Below are 23453 nucleotides of genomic sequence, written 5' to 3' on the forward strand. Positions count from 1 at the left end.
GAAATCCTATCTTCAAAGATGCTTTAATGAGCACGGCGAAGAAGGGTTTTGTGGTTCCTGATTATAATAAGATGTGTACAAAATATTTAGATAAAGTAAAAACAGCATCAGAGAATATTTTACAGCGCACAACTCTTGATTTTGTGCCGGCGTATGGATGCACAATTGCTCTAGATGGTTGGACAAATTGCCAGAAGAAACCATTGATTAATGTGATGTTGATTTGTCCAAGAGGTGCCATCTTTCTTGAAGCGATCGATACATCCCTGAAAGAAAAAACTAGTGGATATCTTGCTGGTGTTTATGAGCGTTCGATTAGAAGAGCAGGGGGACCTAAATATGTGACAGCCATTGTCACAGATAATGCATTTAACTACAAAGCAGCTGGAAAAGCAATTGAAGCAAAGTATCCAGAGATTACATGGGTTCCATGTGCTGCTCACACTTTGAATTTGCTTTTAAAGGACTTTGGAAAAGTTTCTTCTATTAAACAAACTCTTCTAGATGCAAACCACTTGGTGAAGTTTATAAGAGAGCATTCATTTTCTTACGCTTTGTTTAGAACAAAGTCGCCAACAAAAACTTTACAGATTTTTTGTGTGACCCGCTTTGCGACAGCATATTACGTTCTCTCCACACCGCAGCAGGTAAAAGCAGCCCTTGTTGAAACAGTGGCAGATAGAAGATGGGACATTTGGCTTGATAAATATCCCAAGTATGAACCTGTTGCTTCCAAATGCTATCAGCTTGTAAACTCTCCTGTTTTTTGGAGAAATGTAGACAAAATAGTTACTGTCACAGAACCTTACACTCATCTGATACGATTAGTGGACAAAGAAGCCTTTATCTTTGGACGGGTTTACTGGTACATGCATGAAGCCACTCGCAAGTTAAAAGATAGTACATCTTATGCAGGAAAAGAGAAAGCCATGATGATGACATTTGTCAAAAGACGATGGGAGCAGTTGCATACTCCTTTACATGGAGCAGGTTTTGTCTTGGATCCCAAGTTCCATATGCATGAGCAATCTTCAAACAATGAAGTGATCAGTGATTTCAAGAAAGTGTGTGCTCAACTATTAGGCAATGTGGATGGACAGGTGGCATACACACAGAAGACGGCATACACTAGTAGAGAGGGAATGTTTGGGGATCCTTGGCATATAGATGCTATCAAGACGATGAGCGCACCAGTTTGGTGGAAAGAGTACGGTGGAGAAAAAGTGGAACTTCAACATGTGGCTGTGAGAGTATTGTCTGTTGCCGCCTCAAGTGGTAGTTGTGAAAGAAACTGGTCTTCATTCGCTTTCGTGCATACTAAAAAACGAAATTGATTAAGTCCTAAACGAGCTGCGGACTTGGTGTATGTCTTTTGTAACATGCGACTTATGCATAAGCCCGCGAAGTTAGCCACACGTGCCACAGAAGAAAGTTTTGGGCGCTTCCAAATACACGAAGCAGTTGCAAATGAGCTCAACTCTGATGATGAAATGGAATGGAACCCGGAAGATATTGATCCGGAATGTTCAGATGTCGAAGAAATTGATGACATGGTGCCTGTGATTGAGGGGACGGATGAGCTGTAAAGTTTGTACTATATTCTCAATTAATTTTGCAATGCGAAAATTGTGTGGAGTTTAGCTTTACAATCCATACCTTCTCTCTCTCTCTCTCTCTCTCTCTCTCTCTCTCTCTCTCTCTCTCTCTCTCTCTGTCTCTCTCATTGTAACAACACAATTGCACAACTTACAATTGCAATATAACTTACACAATTGCAATAACATCTGTCACGTCTATTTGTTCCAACAAACAGAGATTTACATATCAAAAAGAGGTTTTAATTACTAATCTGGAGATTTAAGATACAAAAAGAGCTATGCATTGTTTGGGAGATTTAATTTAAATCATGGGCTTGTTCTCCAAAGAGATAAGATACATGAAATTCTGAAGTGCCAGCTGAATCACTTGCGCCGGCATTGCCCATCTCTTCTTCGGGCACAGGCCCATACCTTGCCTCGTACCATGCAAACTTTATTTCTAGCTCAGCTATACGAGCGCGTAACATGGCTGGGGTCTCTCCTTGACTTGCCAAATCCACGCCTTGGGTTGCAAGCTGCTCGATAACTGCAGTTTCTTCGGGCAAATATGTGTAACCTCTCTTGCGAGGAGGGTCTTCTTGATTAGCTTCCCGTGCATGAATCTTCTCGGCTGGGCGCCCTTTCCCAACATCTCCTGTAGTGGGATGATCGTTCCAATCAACTTTGAGCCGCAATACATAGTAGCAATAACATTGTTGCACAAAAGTAAATTGCCACTTGATTATTATTTGGTGGCGATCTGTACACTTGGATAAATCTTGCAAGGATATTTCGTGCGAGGACAGTGTGTTGCAGATCTGAAACCTTCAAGGGAGCAGTAGCCTTAGCATTTTCACTGACTCGAAATAATGTGTTGCGTACGAAGTGATTCGGGCATAACTGTCTGCATTGCCTGTAATTCAGTGGCTCCCCTTGAAGCTCTGATTCGTCTTGTTGGGTTGCAGCCAAAGCATTGAGATCGCCTTGAGCCACCCGAATCTCTTCCTCTTTGTAAATTTGTTGAGCCAATGCATGATTAAGCAAAGGATCATTAGGCTGCTGTGCGTTCTGGTCGGGAGCAATATGTTCCATAACTGAAATGCAAAATAATAAACTTTAGCGAGGCAAGTTTTAGCACTTGAAAAAGAGAGATGGTTTAAAGAATTGAGCGATCTAACTTGAAGTACTTTGAAACTTCAACTTGAAGAACTTTAAAAACATTGCACACGTGACACCACACATTGCACACGTGACCATTAATGCCAAAAAAGTTGATTACTGGTTTAATCATCAATAGGTCTCAAGCCAGATTCGGTTACAATATGATAGCCAACATTATGGCTTCCATTCAAACAAAGGCTTAAATCCCATATCTTAGGTCTATCTGATGGTTTTGGAGATTTTCCACTAGCAAGATGTTTATTTACATTGCGCAAAAATTCGCGCTTGAGAACTTCGGCGGGCTCTGGAATACATGCAAGCAAGCGTCTAAGAATATAGGAGAGACTATATATATCAGATGCCTTGGTGAACGGAGGAGGATTGGTGCTGATATTTTCAGGGGCAGTCCATGGATAATCTCACTCAAATTGAGCTCTACATTGAGGGGTGAGATTTGGCAGCTTGGGAAATGTTGCCAAAGTGTTTGATGGTGTACTTTCTCCCAGTCCGCAATGCCAGCATACACTCCTCGCTCGCCAAAATGGAGTAGAATATTTCTAGTGTGTAGATCATTGTGAATAAATTCGTGTATAGGCACGAATTTAATCGTCTGTAGAAGAGCATTGCATATTGGCAAAATGTTGTCTGTAAACTGTTGTGCAGTTCCAGATGTGTGTTGGAACTCTCTGATTGCAGGCTTGCTTCCATCATGATGACATGCCTGAATCCACTGCTCAAGATGACCTCCATTCCAAAGCTTGAAGATCAACATAGGTATTTTGCTATACTGAACAAGAGCACGGGGCAATATCATGCCACAATGTTGAACAGTTGTAGCAGTTGCCTCCTCTAGCACGATCTGCAATGTCGGCTTGCTTCCTATTTGGTCTTTGTATATCTTCGCCGCATAGACGGGATCTTTGAAGAGAGGATGAGCCACTGATACTTGTTTCACATTTGCAAAACGTCCTTCATCTAATTGGGGTGCTTGCAAGTGAAAGATGGAATGCTCCCCAAGTAAGTGTAGGACAGGAGGACACATCGTATCATCCAGGTTTACAGCGGACGACTGAGCACCTGATGAAGGAGGTACATCCTCTTCTGTCCTAGGACGTTTTGAAGAGCCTTCGATCTTATCTTTGCTCTTCAATTCTGAATGTAGCTATGCTACAAGCTGCATTCGTGGTTTTGATTTCTGGATGAACCATACTTTCAAAACTTCTAGTGATCTGGCCTAATAATTGCTTTACTATGTTATGCATCACTCCATTAGTGCGTAGAGCTGGGTCAAACGAAACTGGGAATGCACTGCACAGCTTCAGTCAGCAATGTTCCACAAGTTCGATCACAAAATCATCGAACTTTGCCTGCAGTGGATCAAATGCTCGTCGCAAATGATCTTCTGAAGCTCCATAGAGAGACAAAATAAGAGCATCACTAATAATTTTGCAATGCTGACGCGTTAACTTTGTCTCTACCATGACTGAAGCCTGAAAATACATGAAGGAAATAAGTAAGGTAAATCCAGAATAGATAAAATTTGACGTATATGATTGTTAATAAATCTAAACAAAAGCATTTCATGGCCAATAATAACCTCCAGTAATGAAAGATCTAAACATTTCATGCATCATAATAACAACAGTAATGAAAGACGCGATGGTTAAAGCATTCAAGATTGAAGAATGTATAATATATATCTTCTCCTTGCAGTGTGACACATGGTCAGTAGCAACCAAAGACGAAGAATTCATTAAATCCAATCTCCTTGCAGTGCGACGCGATGGTCAATAACAACCAAGAACGATGGATTTAAAAATCCTAAACCTCTCCCTGCAGTGCGACACGATGGTCAGCAGCAACCAGAGACGAGGAATCTATTGAATCCAATCTCCTTGGAGTGCGACATGATGGTCAGCAGCAACCAAGGACGGTGGATATAAAAATCCTAAATCTCTCCCTGCAGTGCGACACGATGGTAAGCAGCAACTAGAGACGAGGAATCTATTGAATCCAATTTTCTTGGAGTGCGACACGATGGTCAGCAGTAACCAAGGACAATGGATATAAAAATCCTAAACCTCTCCCTGTAGTGCGACACGATGGTCAACAAAAACCAGAGACGAGGAATCTATTGAATCCAATTTCCTTGGAGTGCGACACAATGGTCAGCAGCAACCAAGGACAATGGATTTGACAACCCTAAACCTCTCCCTGCAGTGCGACACGGTGGTCAGCAACAACCAAAGACGAGGAATCTATTTTTTTAAAATCGAATCTTCCAATAGTGCGACGCAATGGTCAGCAATAACTAGGAAGAAAAGATGCGTAATAGCTAACTCCTCCCTGTAGTGCGACTCGGTGGTCAGCAACAACCAGGGACGGAAAGTCTAATTGTACAACCTAAGCCACTCCCTGAAGTGCGACACGTAGGTCAGCAACAGTCAAGGACGAAGAGTCTAAAGTCTAACCCCCCTTGCAGTGTGTCACGAGGATCAACACAGCCAAGGACGGGTGTCTAAACCTACAAACTAACACTGAGGTGTGAGCAAAGCTCCACAGCAACAGCGGTAGCAAAAAACAAAATACAAATTAACACTTGGGTGCGAGCAAAGCTCCACAACAACAGTGTTAACAAATTAACTGCAAAAAAAAACATAAAAAGCACTTAAAGAAAATTTACCTGCTCTGTGGCTCGCTCTGGATGTGCTGGGCTGGCTGTCTACTGCTCTCTAAAGCTCTACCAACTGTCTCTATCTCTAGCAGTCACTATCGCAGCAGTCGTTCGAATTGCCGCGCCGCCTCTTTTTTTATAAGTATATTTCGATCGAAATATACTTCGATCGAAATATACTTCGATCGAACTCTTTTTTATTCGGATATGCGCGTATAATACGGATATACAACGTATAAATCCGTATTATACGTACAATTTATAATATACGGGCGTATAAATGCAACTTAGATCCAACCAAGAGCCAAGCTTCAATGCATGCTCATCTCCTCTACCATGCTAATTACTAAGCTAAGCTATGCTAATATGAGTGATTATGTGAGGAGATGTACATCTTTCTCGTAAGAATACTCCTTCCTCTCAATCTACTCTCATACCCCGCTAGCTCTCACCATCTTCGAAGGTGTGTGAGGTCTTGGGTCTGAGACCGTGAGGGAATTGATGTTGTGTTTGATAAGTGTTTTGCGTAGTGCATGAAGAAGTTTCCATCTTCATTGCACTATCTAGTATTGAAGGAACACAAGAAATTGTATTGTAAAATATCTCTCTTGATGGGAGAAACCATAATACAAAGCCTTTTGGAGGGGGGACCGGCTCCATACAAATCCGGTCCTCAACTGTTGTCAATTTCTTAATTTCTCTCTCTTTTGAAGTATTGTTCATGCTATCTAACTAGGTGTTATGCTTTTTGTTGCTCCCTCCACCCAAGCACTCTTGTTATTCTCATTAGGAATCTATTCTAATGAAATGCTCACTATGTTCATGCTATTTTCCGCTACACACAAGTTACTAGGCCATTAAATGTTACAGATTTGATACACATTTGGATCCGTCTCTATGAGGGGTTGCTGATGGCCACCAAGGGGTAGATCTTGGGCATCTTGGGCTGATTTGTGCTCTTGACGTGAGAGGAATCAAGGGCTGAAAGGTGGCTGCAGAAACGCAGATCTAGCACGCAAAACGCAGCACATCTGTTGCGCAAAGCAGGGTTGAAAGCGCAGATGATGATGCCACCAATGATGGGCAACAATGGGAGCACTCAATGCGGCGAGGGAATGGCCGAGAAGAGGCTCAATGGGCTGCCGAAGTACTGGCCTACAACGTACAAGCTTGCGTTAGCAGATCCACCGGTGAGGGAAAGGGCTCAAATCTGAAAACACTAGACTGATCTACTGAAATCTGAAAGCATTGGGCTGATTTGCTGAAATCTGGGAATTGGGAGCACAACACCAAGCTTGCAGATGTAAGGTAGAAACACTGGGCTAAATTCTAGCGCTTGCACATCTCTTGAGAAATGCTGGGCAATGGATTCCCTTTATAGTGGGTTTTTGGGTCAAGTCAGGAAGTTTGTGCAGGCTCGAGAAAATGTGCAAATGTGCGCACATGGGAGTTTTCTGACGATAACTCACAATTCTGTGACCCATTTGACGAATGGACTGGACCGACACGTTCCTCTAACCTAGACATACAAGCTCGCCATGTTGGATGCCCACCAAAGTGTAATAACATCTGTCAAAGCGCTTGTACAAACCATGCGGCGAAGGAATGTCCGAGAAGAGGCTTAATGGGCTGCCAAAGTACCGGGTTGGAATGGACAACAAACTAGTGTTAGCAGATCTGGGCCGGCCGCCGGTTCCAGAGAGGGAAAGGGCTGAAATCTGAAAACGCTGGACTCATCTACTGAATTCTGAAAGCATTGGGCTGATCTGCTGAAATCTGGGAACTGGGAGCAAAACACCAAGCTTGCTGATGTAAGGCAAAAACGCTGGGCTGAATTCTAGCGCTTGCACATCTCTTGAGAAATGTTGGGCAATGGGTTCCCTTTATTGTGGATTTTTAGGTCAAGTTTGGAAATTTGTGCCGGGTTGCGAAAATGTGCAAATGTGCACACATGGGAGTTTATAGACGATAACTCATATATATGCGTGTTTTTTTTTTTGGAGCAAAAAGTGGGGCTTGTGAGTTGTGACCCTTTGCATTACATAAAATCGACCAAATGGCCATATACAAGAAATATACAAAAATCCTCGAAGATATACAATGATATCATGTGGAAAAATATTCATACAACCACATGATACATCAGAAACTAAGATAATCATGAAGTGGTGAAGAAGCTCTATCTAACTGTCGGAAGTCTACACAAATTTGCTAGTATCTCTCTGCATATGTATGTGTGTGTACACAGTGCACACTCACATCTATATTCATAAGCACATACATATGTTTAAGTATAGGTACACACAGACACACACACATACATATACATTTATTTATTTCTTCATATGTGTACACTCTCAAATAGTCTTAGACATGTATACAATGAGAGAGACAAAGGAAGGTAGAGATAGAGAGGTCGAGCGCCCATTGTGTTGGAAGCTTGGAATTTTTTTTTTTGCAAATCTCAATTTTCTTGCATGAGAAAAATCCCAAATCTATTCTTTCGCTTGTGTCATCAGAAATATTTTTTGTATCATTATGTTGCTAAATATTGCCTAAAACTAGTTGAATACAAGCTCTTGTCGCAAAGGTTTAAACTTCAAAGCCTCAATTGTTTCAATAAGTTTCGTGTTGCGATTGTTTTGCCGAAACAGTTCGGGGTTTTAGAGCTGCGATCCTCGTGACTTGAAGCAAGTTTCGCATTTCGGACGTCCCATCGAAACATTTAGCATGCTTTAGGTTGCAGGGTTTCAGAGCTACGAAACTCATTTTTATGTCACACTAGCCGCGCATCACTCCTTTGTCTTCTCGCTTCCCCCGCCTATGAGTAGGACCCTGTTGTTGCTGTGCTCGCCAAGGTTGTGACATTTTGCAGTTGCATGCAGCCTACCGCGCTGTTGCCTCCTCACTGTGCAGCTAGTGAATGCTGCACTTGCTCGGGCCAAGGCTTCCCTTTGCAGGCCAAGCAATTTGTGACCTGATTTTTTCTTGGGATGTGTCATGGATGAGAAATAAGGTTGAACACACCTTGCGGCTGTAAGATGCAGCAATAGTACATAGCAAATGGTGCTCCTCCACCAGCCATTCGCTTAAATGTTTTCTGAGATAGAAGCTATGGCTGCAGTGTCAGCAACTTTTACTTGGGTACTCTGTGTCGAGTTGCAGGCCCTTAATCTTTGGCAATGCCTTTGTACATGTCTATAGGTGTTGCAGAAGAAGCGTTTAGGCCTCCCTTGACTATGTCATGGTGGTAAATCCCATAATGAAGTATGTCCATTGGGGTCGGGAGGTCATGAGGATTCCTGATGTGTAAGGGTTGGTTGGCATTGGGTAGCACCGGGGAGACATGAGACTGCATACTGCCTGCTATGCGCTGAGTAATTTGAATAGCCTCATGAAATGACGTAGGTCCCTGGTCATGTAGTGCTGTAGGCTAGCCCATAGAAAATACAGCTTCATTTCCTCAGACATACAGGGATTTGCCCTCAGTTTGGTGTACCAAAAAGGTTGCAGTGTTTCCCTCCAGTAGTCAACGGACTTCCATGGCCTTCCTTTCTTTAGACCACTGGTGGTAGCCAGCTACATTCTCAAAGTGATCAATCCATGTAACCACATCTTCAGTTGGTTGGCCTAAGAAGGGTTTAGGGCGTACTTTCCGTGCCCGACTTGCATGCAGGAAATTGATCAGAGATTGGTTAGTGTTGTTTACTTGAAGCAGGATGTTGGAGACTGCAGACGATACGTGTTTTAAGGGTATTTGAGTGTCTTCAGAAGCAAATTCTGGGGTGCCTCCTCATAGTGGAGAGAACTAGCGGTTTGCCTTGGGGAGTGTAGCTAGGTCTTACAGATGGGGAGCAAGAATGTCAAGAATTGGGCGAAGAAACTAAGAGGTGTTAATCCGTTTACCCCGCGTCTCCACCAATGTAGAGTACAGTAACTCTCGAGACCAACTTGCCAATTGCAGGGGCTTCATCTTGTATTAATAGGGCATTACAGGTGCTACCAAGAAGTGGCAGTTACAGATTGTTACAGATCTTGTTATGCTGAACTGGCTGTTCAGTCAGCCTTCAAGGAGGTTATTGGGTTCTGACTCTGTGGGAGTACCACAATATATATATATATATATATATATATATATATATATATATATATATATATATATATATATATATATATATATATATATATTGATGTATGTATGTATGTACACAAACGTAGATGTTTTCATGTTCAAAGATAAAGATTTTTAACACATTTGGAGATGCACAGTCTGGTACCCTGCAGAAGCATGCCGTTAAAATCCGGGGATAGGTTAAGATTATTGCTGCTTGTTAGATTATGCATTGGATCATGTCTTGGTTTTCGCAGGTAGCCTTTGCTGCTCAGAAATATTTAAAACAAGGTCCTGGTAGACCTAAAGATTTCATGATACCTAAGGAAGATGCTGCCTTCGCTATGATTGTTGGTCTCACAGCGTTTAAGGTACATTTCTTACTGTCATAAATTTCGCATGGTACTGGTAGTATTTCTCAGTTGTCAGAGGAGTATTTCTGTGTCTTAGTTATCCACTGGGTTGAATTTTGCTCTTCTTCTGGGAGGAGGCTCAAGAATTTTAAGTTTTGACTGCGAGCATTATAGCCACATAAAGGTTGTTCTTATCGTTGAACCACTGGATGATGTATTTCAAACGTTTTGACAGAGTTTTCTTTATAGACGGGGGCTGTTTCAATGTCTGTCTTCCAGTGTCTATAGATTCCTTTGCTTCTTCTTTTTTTGGAGGTGCCTTTGAACCTAGAAATTTGCTTATGTACAGATTTTTGGGGGGCGCTTCTGCAATCTGATGCCAAGTCATGTTTGCCATCCAGGAGCACTCGCAAACATTTCAATACGAGGTGATTGTTAGATCTGTGAAAGTATACTTCAGCTTCATTCTTGATTTCCACTTTCAATAAGGGAACTTTTTTTTTCAGCAACCGGGCCCAAATTAGCTTCCTCGGTTCAGGGCCAAAAGATATGCAAGGCTTTTCTGAAAGACGGATGTCATCATTGTGGGAGCAGGTCTGGCCAAAGGTGCGTCTGTGCTCGTGTAAGCTGCTGAAAACTGCAAGCTTCCTACAAAGAGCTCTTTGTATTCTTATTTCAATGGTGACGATATCCAGAAAGAAAGAAAAGTTATATTTAAACAGTGTCGTTTGCTGTTGGTTCTCTTTTGTATGTGTGGAAGGGGGGGCGTAAGTGTGAGACTTGAGTGTGTATGCTCTGCTTTTTGCAGACGTGTTTGGCGCCTGGCTGAGTGGGTGTGTGTCAAGCCCGGTCAAATGTGTAAGTGATCAAAGCTGTGTGTTCTTTTTTTTTTGGTGTGTGTGTGTTTTGCTACCATGTTTTAGCTTGAGCTCATAATGTCACAAGTAATTGACAAATAATACAGAATGCAAAGATTAGAGATACAGTCGATGATACTATATCAACAATATCCTGGCCATGCAACAAAGCATCTATCCTTGTAGACATAAGACAGCCTCTATTGTGTAGCTGAGATATAGCTTGAGCTCATAATGCTACAAGTAATTGACAAATGATACAGAATGCAAAGATTAGAGATATAGTTGACGATACTTTATCAACAATATCCTGGCCATGCAACAAGCATCTATCCTTGTAGACATAAGACAGCCTCTATTGTGTAGCTGAGATATAGGAAAGCCCTAGAGAGAAGTGCAAATGAAAGTAGTATATTATGATAGTGATGTGTATGAACACACTTAAGGCTGTTGTGGCACTCTTGTTCTAGAATCTATACGTCCATCATTTTAGGGCAGATTCATCTTTCTACTGCATTTGTGCTCTTGAGCTCCTCCTCCTCCCAGCTTCTATAAACTGATTTTCCGTCATCCGGGTAGAACTAAGGATCAACTGAAGGCTTTGACCTTCATACAACAGTTTGATGCAGCTTATGCTTATGCTGGAGGAAACTTCACAGAGTCTTCAAAGACACGCAAGGATGCCACTTTCTTGAAAGGGAATGCGCTTCAAGGGTGGACCGCATTGTTGAATCAGGGTCAAGCCCCTGCAACATGGGTCCAATTCAAACAGCTTTTTGCACCTGCATGGCTTACAAACACTTTTGAAGTGGATGTGATGACAGAATGGCATGAGTTGAATGATAAACAGTGTGCGAATCTTGAAGAGTACAATAAACAGTTCTGGGCCGCAGTGTTGTCACTAACCTCCTATAGGTTTGTGCCATTGTCAGAACAGATTGAGAAGTAATGCTATGGATTGCCCAAGAAAATTAGGGACTATTGCACCAAGACCATTGTCATGAATATGGTGCAGTTGATTGAGAATGCGAGAGTGGTCAGCAATCTGTGGAAAGGAGACTCCGATGGATTTAATAGCAACAAGAGAGGGTCCCAGGGGAAACAGTTTTCAGCCAAGGGCAATGTTGCAGCAAAGCCTTCTGTGTCTCCCACAAAGAAACCCTCCACTAATGAAACTGACACGCCCAAGAAGCAATCTAAGCCTTCTTCTGGGCGAGGACAAGGACAGAAAAGGCATTTTGCATTTTTTTGGCGAATCTTTTGAAGAAAGGAAAGCTCTAAGAGAGGCCAAGAAATGCTACATTTGTGAAGAGGAGGGACATTTTGCGAATGAATGCCCACAAAAGAAGTCATAGGATAAGGATGACAAGTCAAAGCATAAAGGAAAGAAGCCAAAGCCCAGTGTAGGACTTGTCCCAGATGGTTGGTGACCAGCCAAACATAGATGCCATGGAATTGTGCAGAGCTTGGGGCAAAGTTAGAGACCAGACAATATTGGTTTTCTTTGATCCAAGAGCCCGTGCAAATTTCATATTACCAGAATTGGCATCAAAGTTGAGAAGACGGACAAGTGAAGCAGGTTTGGCATGCCCAAGTCATTCAGATCCTGTTACTCCCATTTTGGGGAAGCTTTGTCTGCACATTTAGAGTTGTGTGGATGCAAAAGAATTTCATATTATGCCACTTGAGGGCTGTGATGTGCAAATGGGTATCCCATGGTGTTACAGGTTGCATGCTATGGTGGATACTTACAACGAAAAGATTACCCTTGTACATAGAGGAAAGACTCATGTCCTTGATGTAAAGCTTAAAGGCGAGTCTGCTCCAGTTGTTTCTGCTTTTGCTATTTCATATGTAATAAAGAATCATCTTTCTGTGTACTTGATCTTTTCAAAAGAAGTACTTGAAGTTGTATCTAATTTGTCTACCTTAGATAAAGAAAGGTCAACTTTTCTGAGCGGTTTTAGTGATTGTTTTTCGGACTCTTTGCAAGGGGAGTTACCTTTTGAGAGACCTGAGGATCATACCATAAATCTTGTGCCAGGTTCTAGTCCACCGAATAGGCCACCGTACAGGGTTAATGCGGCCCAGCAGAAAGAGATTATGAGTCAGGTCAACGAACATTTAGAGAAGGGGTTGATTCAGCCCAGCTCATCCCCTTTTTGTTCGCCTGTACTAGTAGTGCAGAAGGATGGTTTATGGTGCATGTGCATTGACTACCACGCTTTGAATAAGAATATCATCAAGAACAGGTTCCCCATATCGAGGATAGATGACATTCTTGATAGGCTTGAGGGAGCGTCACTGTTTACTAGGATAGACCTAAAGAGTGGGTACCACCAGATACGCATTAGGCCAGAAGATGTCCATAAGACTGCATTCAAAACAACACTTGGTCTCTGTGAGTTTCTTGTCATGCCATTTGGTCTCACAAATGCTCTTGCCACGTTCAATAGAATGATGGACAAAATATTTAGTCCAGATAGAAACTTCGTGGGTATCTACTCAAAGTCTGAAGAGGAGCATAGGGATCCCTTGACCACAATTTTCAATGAGTTACACAAGAACAGGCTACCCATTAAAGAAGAGTGAATTCCTTTTGGAAGAGATTCACTTCTTTTGGCACATTGTTTCAAAGGATGGGGTACACATGGATCCCACCAAAGTGGAAGCCATTAGGTCAAGGCCAAACTTGAAGTCCGTACATGACATTCGAAGCTTTCTAGGCTTATGTACCTACTACAAGAGGTTCATCCGAAAATTTGTGAGGATTGCTTCTCCACTCCATGCAGTGCAAGGAAAAGGAGTTACTTTCAAGTGGACAACCAAGGGAATTTTAGCCTTTAAACACTTGAAAGAAAAGCTGACTTGAGATTCGGTAATCATTTTGCCAGATCTTTCGAAACCTTCTGTGGTTCAATTTGATGCATGTGGCCATAGTCTTGGTGCAATTCTAATGCAGAATGGCCTAGTAGTCGCATATGAGAGCATAATTCTTTTGAAGACAGAAAGGAACTTGCAAGTATGAGAAGGAATTGCTGGCAGTAATTCACGCTCTCACTAGTTGGAAACACTAATTGTTGGGGGCTGATTCTGTTGTCCAAACGAATCATCAAACCTTGCGATATTTTCTCACACAAACGAAGTTGACTGAGAAACACATGCGATGGGCAAACATCTTGTTAATGTTCGAATTTTCAGATTGTGCATGTGCAATGGAAAAAGAACGGGGTGGCTGATGCGTTGTCACGAAAGCCCCAAATTTCGGTAGCGTCAATTCTGTACCATTGTGAACTAGACGAAATGAAGACACAATATGTTGAAGATTCAGATTTTGCAAGGATTTATGATCAGCTTGTTGATGGGCAACATCATGAGCACTATATGCTTAAGAATGACTTTCTCATGATGTATGGAAAGTTATGCGATACTAAACAGTTACGGCCAAAGGTTTTGATGGAAAGTCATGCTCCATCATATGCTGGGCATGATGGAATTGATGCGACACTGAAAGGGATTGAGGCATTCTTCTATTGGCCAGCTTTACGTCAAGATGTTGACGTTTGTAAGGAATCTTTTCTGGAAGGCATTGTTTGAGAGCTTGGGAACTGCGCTAGAGTACTCATCTTCGTTTCATCCACAAATTGATGGACAGTCAGAAGAGGCAAATATTAATGTCCTAGATTTGCTATGTTATGTGTCAGAGCATAAGGCAACTTGGGAACACCATCTCCCATTCGTTGAACATGCTTACAATAACACTGTGCATACACCAACAGGGAAGGCACCATTCGAGATAGTGGACGGAGGGAAGAAAGTCCCACCCATTTTGCAAACCAAGGACAAGATATTTGAGGCAGACAAATATGTGCATGATATGGATGAAATATACAGGAAGATAAAGATTGCTCTTGAGAAGACTCATGCTATACAAAAGAAAGTTGCTGATCGTCACTGTCGTGAACTTGTATTTTCACTTGGTGATTGAATACCTTTTGCGCTTTGAAAAGGCTAGGTTAAGGAAAAGGAAAGGCAAGGAACGTTTGTTTCCTAAGCTCACCATGCGATATTACGGTCCTTTTCAGATTTTAGAAAAGATCAGCGACGTAGCTTACAGGTTGAAGCTACCACAAGGCTGGAAAATACATAATTCTTTTCATGTCAGCCTTCTAAGGCCCTTTATTGGTGATTTGCGAGAGAATATGCGTGATGAGGAAAAGCCCGAAGTCCAAGAATTGGATGAGATTTTTGTTCGTGAACAGATATTGACACATAAGGAAAGTTAGAGGAAAGGTTGCAAGACGCTATTTGGTGAAGCTCAAGAACTATCCACCTTTGGATGCTAATGATTGGAAGAGTCTGAATTGGTTGATTCACCTCAGCTATTGCAATATCTTGAAGCCTTTCGGATGAATTCACAGTGACTTGATGTAGCTCTTTGGACTCTGGAGCCACGTGAGAGCATGGTTCATGATGCTCATAGTAGTAGTTTAGCAATTGTACCTACTCTTTCCATACAGAATTTGGCTAGAGAAGTTTGTGCTTGAGAGTACATCAGAAGACTTCTATGCTTGATATATGTGTGTTAGCTAGGTTGGTGGGATTGTCTAATCGTCCAACGCTACATTTCCGGAAGCATGTATATCCTTGATTCCCATCATAGAATATATGTGATATTAGGAGATATCAGCATCTATTATTGTCATGCAAGCGAGGTCGCTTTCAATATTTCAAGGGTGAGGTGTGTCACCAGGAGGTGTATTTTTCATGTTGCCTTCTTTAAATATGTACTACATATTTTTATTTATTTTATTTTTACTTATTTTTTCCGGAACCCTTGAAAAGGTGCAAGTGGACATTACATGGCCAGTGTGAAATGGCTACAGCCGAACGGGTTTCTCACATCGGAAATCTAGGTCTGTCAGTTTGGGCCTGGTCGAGTCAGTTAGCATTGAATTTTCTGATGAGTACGGAAGCATGTGCGTGCCAAATGGAATTTGGGCCACTTGGCAAGTCACAACTTTATAAATTGGTTGAAACTAGGGAATTAACGCAAAAGAGGCAAACTGGACACATGGCAGTAGGAGAGAAACCTGCAAGTAAGCACACACTTCCAGAGGCTCTCATCCCAAGAGGGAGCGCCCAAAATTGAAGTGGAGGCTGAGATTTATTCATAACTGACCTACAGTGTGTGTGTGATTAGTGGGTGCAAGTTCACAGCTTTAATGAAAAGCTTGCCTTTTCCTTTGTCTCATGTAGTGCGATGATTTGCTCTCGCGCATCTCTCTCCCCTTTGCACGTTCTGAGGGTTTTATGCACGTTTGCCAAGGCAAGAGCCTTCTGAACAGGTAGCAGATTAGCTAGTTGCTAATCCCCCACAAGTACACACAGTTCCATCGAGAGTTTCCTCGCGTGAAACCTCGTCCAAAGCACAAGGGGATTGTCCCATTGCGTGTGGGAGCCCTTGGGACATGCGTTGACGTGTTCGCTCTGCTAAAAACGATCCAATACAGAGAATTACAGCTTGCTTTGTTTTTGTGCAGGTTTAGGGTTTCGTAGCTAAACTGCAAATTAGCACCAGGGGAGCCTCGAGAAAGCCTCGGGATGCGTGTACAGGCTTCGGACACCTAACAATGACAAAACACAGAATTACAGCGTGCTGAAATTCTGTTACAGCTCACCAGAAAGCTTCTAAATTGCGAGGGAATCCGTCCTAGAATGTGCTTTTGACCTACTTGGGTTTTGGCGTCGTTATGTTACCGAAATTGGGTCAAAAACCTGCAATTGCAGCCCTCGTCAGGTTTGGACAGCTTTGTGAGAGTTTGATCTACGTGTCCGGATCATATGTTCTTATTTGAATAAAGAAATACTGAAAGGGGTGCCCATCACAAACTTGGGCACCCCGAGTCGAGAATCCGACACGACACACGAGAGAACACTTAAAATACTTCACAACTTTATTACATTTTTATAATTTAGTTGACACGGCCCGGCGTAGTCCGTGCCCAGAGGTAATGGCCCCAAAACTTGGCGCCCCTTTCGGTATTTCTTTATTATATTAATGCCTCAACAAAGCACAACACTCGAGGGGTCCTTTGCTCTTAGATTTTGCGTCCAGATGCTTTGCAGAGTGAGGCCCCTGAGACTTATTTATTCTTACAAGGGATGCCCCAAAAGCTTCTAATTCAAAAGCAAATAATCCCAAAAGAACTTGGTCAAAAATCTACTAGCAAAAGCAACCAATGCAATATGCAAAAAATCCGTACGGTTTGCCACGTCATCATATTGTTAGCGTGAATTGCGGAAGGCTGTACAAGCTGCCACGTCAGCATGCTGTCAGCACGAATTTCGGAAAGCCACGTCAGCCTCTGTCCGTACTCTCTACCCGGGTGATCATGCCATGTCATTTGTTTGTGACATAACCCCTCTTGAAAGAATTGTAATCGCCCTCGCTTACGCCTGCAAAATCAGACATAAGCCATAAACCAGTTTAGTAGACATTGACTCTTAAGTACCAACACACTAAATGACACAAATCCATCACTTGTACGAAGACAACAGTCACATCACATAAAATCTAGGACCGTGATTTCTGGCAACGTATTTAGCAATCGCATTTAGATCCGCACCGGACCTCACTGATGTCGATTTAGCTAATCCCATATTGCGATCACGTACATGGATTCCGTTCTAATCTAGGACCATGATTCTTGGCAACGTATTTAGTAATCCCATCTAGATCCATCTTGGATCTCACGGATGTCGGATTAATCAATCCCATATTGCGATCATGTCCATAGATTTCCGAGACTGAAATGCTGCAGTCATTTGGTCAATCATTCCATCCGTACTCAAGCACTGTCGTGTGCGAGTAATCATTTCCGGGGATCCCAATCCATCGATCACACACTGAGTTCATACTGAACAGAGTGGTTCAACCATTCAGTTCTAGCTGTGTGGCCATTTTATCCTGCAAGAACTCTTGATGCGCTCACGACAGTTCCATTGAATCATTCATGATTCAAAATTCATGATCCGTTATCAGGTTCATTCGGGAGCTGTTATTGCTCCAAAATTATCTCATTCTCGATTTTCACTTGTTATCTGTACACAACTAGCAAGTTTTTCCAGAAAACATTAATTTTATATGTAAAATCAAATTTATCTTGGGGAATTTCCATGCAGTCCACAAATCACACACTTAGTTCATACTGATTACAATGTTTCAATCATCTAGTCATCTCATCCGTCCAGAAGTCTTGATGTACCTAGATCCCTATGTAGCCATCTCATCCCGTAGGAACTCTTGATGCGCTCACCACAGTATCCAATCATCTCATTCATATGGGAATTTTGATGCACTAGAATCTTTCAACATTATCATTCATTCAAATTTCAAACAAAATTCATTATTTTTATCTTAAATTGACGGATTCATTCCTGAGCTCTTGTTGCTCTTGATTGCTTTCAGATGCAAATTCCTTGCCATGTTATCCTCGATTTCACCTGCAAAACAGGCAAAATTTCAAGCAGATGGTTCACTCGTTGCAAACGAGTCGATGTTCGGCTCCATGCTTCCAAATGCTTTCATATGCATGTTCCTCTCTCTCTCTCTCGTAGTAGTTATCTGCGCACAGATAGCAAGAGCTTCCAAAAACATTAATTCCGCACATACTGAAATTTTCTGCTAAAACCCTAATTTTTCAAAGTTGTTGGATATAAGATGTGTTCGTGTCAATGTGTAGAGTTGGTTGAGAGGATCAACTTTGCCTTCTGCCGCATATCCAAATTCCCAACCGTTGGAAGGGATTTTTAAAGATCTTCTGGAAAACTTCCTTGTCGAAAATTTGTCCTATTCTTCATTCTGCTCTTCAATCCCCGCGTCGGGTTTCAACTTTTCTTTGCCTGCCCATCGAGAGATGTCATCTTTGTCAGATTCTCCACTAGAACCCATGTGTAATCTGGCATTCTTTATTACTTATGCCCTGTAAGACGGAGCGACGAAGACGAGAGCGTGCTTGATGTGCGATAAAGTAAGGGTGGAAGTCGCTAATAAGTTTGGGGGTCAGTCCACGAAGATTCCTCAATAACAATTTCCAAAGTACCCAAGTGCTATGTCTCCTCTTTGATAGGACCGGTGCCGGGGTCGGGGCACGAAGATTTTTCAATAACAATTTCCAAAGTGCCCAAGTGCTTTGTCTCCTCTTTGATAGGACCGGTATGCTTTGAGAAAAGCACACGCCCGATGCTCTGATACCACTGTCACAGACTTGGGCACCCCAAGTCCAGAATCCGACACGACACACGAGAGATTCACTTAAAATGCTTCACAACTTTATCTATAATTTGATCGACACGGCCCGGCATAGTTCCATGCCCAGAGGTATTGGCCTCAAAACTTGGCGCCCCTTTCGGTATTTCTTTATTATATTAACGCTTGAGCAAAGTGCAACACCCGAGGGGTCCTCTGCTCTCAGACTCTACGTCTAGATACTGTGAAGAGTGAGGCCTCTGGGGCTTATTTATTCTTACAAGGGACGCCCCAAACGCAGAGCCTCAAAAGCTTCTAACTCAAAAGCAAATAATCCCAAAAGCAGCTGGTCAAAAATCTGCCAGCAAAAGAAGCCAACGCAATATGCGGAAAATCCATAGTCTACCACGTCAGCATGCTGTCAGCGTGAATTGTGGAAGGCCGTACAAACTGCCACGTTAGCATGCCACATCAGCCTCTGTCCGTACTCTCTACCCGGGTGGTCATGCCACGTCATCTGCTTGTGACAGTGCCAGTCTTTGGGATCTGTAGGGTGTCGGTCTTTGTGTGCGCAGTGGCATTCTAGTCGTTGGACGCCTCTGTGCTTTCTTTTCTTCTCAGTGCTCTGTGTAAAGTTAACATGTAATTGAAATAGTACCGCCCTCTGTTGTGTACAGGCCGGTTTTAAGAGGAGGGAGGCTTGGGGATTATTGATCCAAAGATGCAAAGCAAGGCATTGCTTGCCAAGCTCATAGTACGTGGTTTGTTTCTTGGTGCTGAACTTTGGAAGCAATTTTTATACCATGCTTTGTCATGAGCTTCTCCTCATTTTGGGTCTATGGATAGCGATGTTGCTTGGCGCTCGACCATTAGATTCATCTTTACATACGCACCTTCGGATATGTCTCATTTGTCAACCTTCATGTGCTGCTTTTCAAGATTTGGATAGATTCGCGTCTTGCGTTGATTTGGCAGCCACCTTGTTGTGTGTGAAGGAGGTCAGAGGCAGCCACTTATTTGGAACGCATATGTGATAGATTCAGAGGAGCTGACAGCTTGGTGACCAGATGCAGATTGATTGGGCTAGATGGGATGATGGTCCAGAAACATCTTCATGTCGTTGGTCGGACACTTCCCTGGTTGGGGCAGAGGGGTTGTTGCACATATGAGAGACTGATGCTGCTATTCCTTCTGACTGGCATGGATACATTGGGGAACAGACTGTTTTAGCCTCTTGTCAAGGATGGTAGGGGTATTTTCACCGTCACTCTAGACCCCCTATTGTTGTGCACGATGGGACACTACGTGTTTGGCATTGCAGAGACTGGCCATCATGGCTATCACATCAGATTAGTTTCTCAGGGTGAGGTGGCTCTTGATCAGCACCTAGATGCACATTGGCAGCCTGTTCGAGTGGTGGGCTCTTTGGGGAGGCGTTCTTGTGTTGACCTTGTTTTCACAGAAGAGGAGGCACCCCAATCCGACTCAACCAGTGGTCTCCCTTGCCAGATTCACGACCGGTGAGTGGCAGTGGCCTTCTCTAGAGAGTGATGGGAACCCTCTTTCCCTTTTTGAGTACACTGTATCCTCCTCCCACTGTATCCCTTGGGAGGAGGATCATTTTGAGGACGTGATGGCATCCTCACCGTCCACTTCTCACAGGTATGGCGAGATTAGAAAATTTTCTCCGATTTTTCAGCGACAATTTTGGTCATGCATTTGGACTATCAGGATCAGCCACAAGATATGCTATTCATGTGGATGATTGCGCATGCAGGATTGCGTGTTGAGCACTGTTGACACTTGGGCGGAGATTAATGAGAGGCACCGTTTCTGGGTTTGTCTGTAAGCTCGACCAGTGTGGAGGGCGGTTTGTTGTTTTCTGATCAGAATGGGTGGGTTTGTGACGTGGGGGGCAGTTGCATGGCTTGTGATTTCCAAGGTCATACCTTTCTTCAGGGCTCTCCGACAGATACGGTCTTCATGCTTACATCATTGGGATATAGACCGGGCACGTACAGATGATTCTAGATACTGGCCATCAGTTGGACCTCTCTCCGAGGATGCAGTTTTTACTATGATCTGTAGCATTACTCTCTGGACCATGTGAAAGGCTCTTTGTGCTCACATTCTGGTCTCGTAGTCTTCCCTTACATCGGCTGCTTCGACGGCTACTTGGACTGAGCTGCTGCATACTCTTCGCAACCAGCGGGGTACTTCAGCAGGTTCCTCCAGGCCAGCGAAGAGGCGTAGACACTCTTTTCTTTGGACATGGGCTAGATCTTCAGTCCCTTTTTAGTCTGGACCATGGACACATCACATGGTACTACGCACCTCCCCAGTGGTTTATTTTACATTATCTATACAGACCACTTTGATGTACACATAGCCCTCACTTTGTACCTCCCTGTCTTGTCCATCCTCTGGGTGATAGGTTTTTGATGCTGTTTACACACCTGTGTGTGTGTGTGTGTGTGTGTGTGTGTGTGTGAGAGAGAGAGAGAGAGAGAGAGAGAGAGAGGCGTCGAGTAGATCTTTGATATCTATTTGGATTGTTCTTATGACAATCAAAATTCTCTTCTTCTTCCTCCCTCTCCTTCTCGTTGTTCTGGGAAAGTGAGAAGAAGCTGAAGCCAGCCATCGCAAAATGATGCATGCCCGCCCGTCCCCAAACGTGACGCGCAGGCACACATCTAGTGTGTACTCAGCCTGAGCAATGAGCATCCCCAGCAGTCTCTTTGTACACCGTATACAGCCACTTTTCGTGCAGAGAGTGAGAGAGAGAAGAAGAAGAAGAAGAGAGTTTTAACGTCGTAGGAAACTATCCCAGAGAGAGAGAGAGAGAGAGAGAGAGAGAGAGAGAGAGAGAGAGAGAGAGAGAGAGAAATGAAATGAAATGATGTATTAAGTTATTAACGTCTTCAAAAGGCCAAAACGACCTATGAGACCAATCCGTTACAAACTTGTGAATCTGGTACCGTGTCTGAGTACAAAAAAAGAAATACTAAAATGAATCTAGCAGTGCTACTAGCTCGAACTGTGTGGGATATGTGTGATCATTGATACAATGGGTGCCCAATACAAGAGAAAGGTACAATGGGTGATGGATCCATCCTCATCTGTACTCTAGATGTCGAGATAGTATGGCTCAAATCCTCTGTTGTAGTCTCCGTCGATGCTGAGAGAGAGAGAGAGAGAGAGAGAGAGAGAGAGAGAGAGAGAGAGAGAGATTCTTAGTTTTGTAATGCCTTGAATTGTGGCCAGTATTTCAGATCACATCCCACCTAATATGATCATGAAAGCTCTTCGGCAGCAGAGAAAACGAGGCTTTTGGATGGATTTGTTCAATCTGAAGGAAGACAGTTGGTGGACAAAAAAGTTGAATTTGAAGGCGGCAACGATCCCAGCCCAAAGGTTGTATCCTCAATGTGTAAGCTGCATGAGGAGGCAGAGTGCATTCCTTTTAAATGGGAAGGATCCATTCATTTTTCACTGGAAACGCGGACTTCCAAAGGTAGCCGTTTATGCCAATTAAATTGTATAAGCTGTTGTAATCAAGTTTCTGATTAAGTGGAGTTCTACTGCCTTTGTGCAGCCCTCTCATCTGTCCAGTCTTCTGCTGGGAGCTCTTACCTACAAAGGTCATACTTCACATGATGAACCTGAAGAAAAGTAACTCCTGTGGCAAAGGCCCTTTGTATTCTCTCATTCAATTTTTTTGTGTTTTCTGAGGGGCTTCATGATCCTGATGACCCTCTTCTATGATGTATTAACACTTTTTCCCATATCAAAAAGGTATTTCTCTCCGACAATTCCTGTGTGCGCGCTTGTATGGCTCCACTTGCGCGCACGTCTGCATGTGTTAGAAACAAACTCCCTTTTATTTGCTTGTCTGTGCATCAGAGAAGAACAGAGGTTTTAACGTTGTAGGAACATCCGAACAGAGGTTTTAACGTTGTAGGAACATCCGAAGAGACAAGTTCTATAGGACAAGTCTTGAACTTAAGATCTGACACTCCCAGAGGGAATTGGGATAAGCAATCTACCCCACTTGGGTGAAAGGTTATTCGAGTTTCCTCTTCTTACCGCCCCCCCCCACAACACAGAAAAGAGATTTTAACGTCGAAGGAAGGGTTCCAAGCTATGCGGTGAGAGAGAGAGAGAGAGAGAGAGAGAGAGAGAGAGAGAGAGAGAGCCTGTCAACTTAAAGCTAGGTGCACAATCACTGAATGCCTTCAATATCCATTCATGTTTTGCACCATCGGCTTCTTTCTTAATTCTCACTCATTAGTCAAGTCCAATTATTGCATAAGAACTTGATTGCAAACTTCAGCCTCTCTTTTTATCTTTCCAAACATCTTGAAATTCCTACAAAAACTCTTGTTTGCATGGCTTCACAAGAGCTATTACAAATAGCTGTGTTTTTTTTTTTACTAATGTGCCAAACAAAAACTAAGGTTTCTATAGAT

General features: G+C 42.9%; 1 protein-coding gene across 7 annotated transcripts in view; it reads left to right on the forward strand.

Moving 5' to 3' along the window:
* LOC147417776 (uncharacterized) overlaps positions 1-22796 on the forward strand; it is a 35299-nt gene extending 12503 nt beyond the window's left edge. For 5 of the 7 annotated variants that reach the window (XM_086507325.1, XM_086507327.1, XM_086507329.1 and 2 more), the window contains 6 exons: positions 9781-9894; positions 10226-10304; positions 10383-10482; positions 10685-10734; positions 22257-22498; positions 22580-22796. In XM_086507325.1, the coding sequence (XP_086363451.1) occupies positions 9781-9894; positions 10226-10304; positions 10383-10482; positions 10685-10734; positions 22257-22498; positions 22580-22660 (666 nt within the window). In that variant the 3' untranslated portion in view covers positions 22661-22796. Of the gene's footprint in view, positions 1-9780; positions 9895-10225; positions 10305-10382; positions 10483-10684; positions 10735-22248; positions 22499-22579 lie in introns of all 7 variants that reach the window. The other 2 variants (XM_086507326.1, XM_086507328.1) reach the window with 1 other exon arrangement.
* The last annotated feature ends 657 nt before the right edge of the window (positions 22797-23453 follow it).

Source organism: Adiantum capillus-veneris, chromosome 30 (genome assembly GCF_014529385.1).
Source record: "Adiantum capillus-veneris isolate H3 chromosome 30, ASM1452938v2, whole genome shotgun sequence".
In the NCBI taxonomy this organism is placed as follows: domain Eukaryota; kingdom Viridiplantae; phylum Streptophyta; class Polypodiopsida; order Polypodiales; family Pteridaceae; genus Adiantum; species Adiantum capillus-veneris.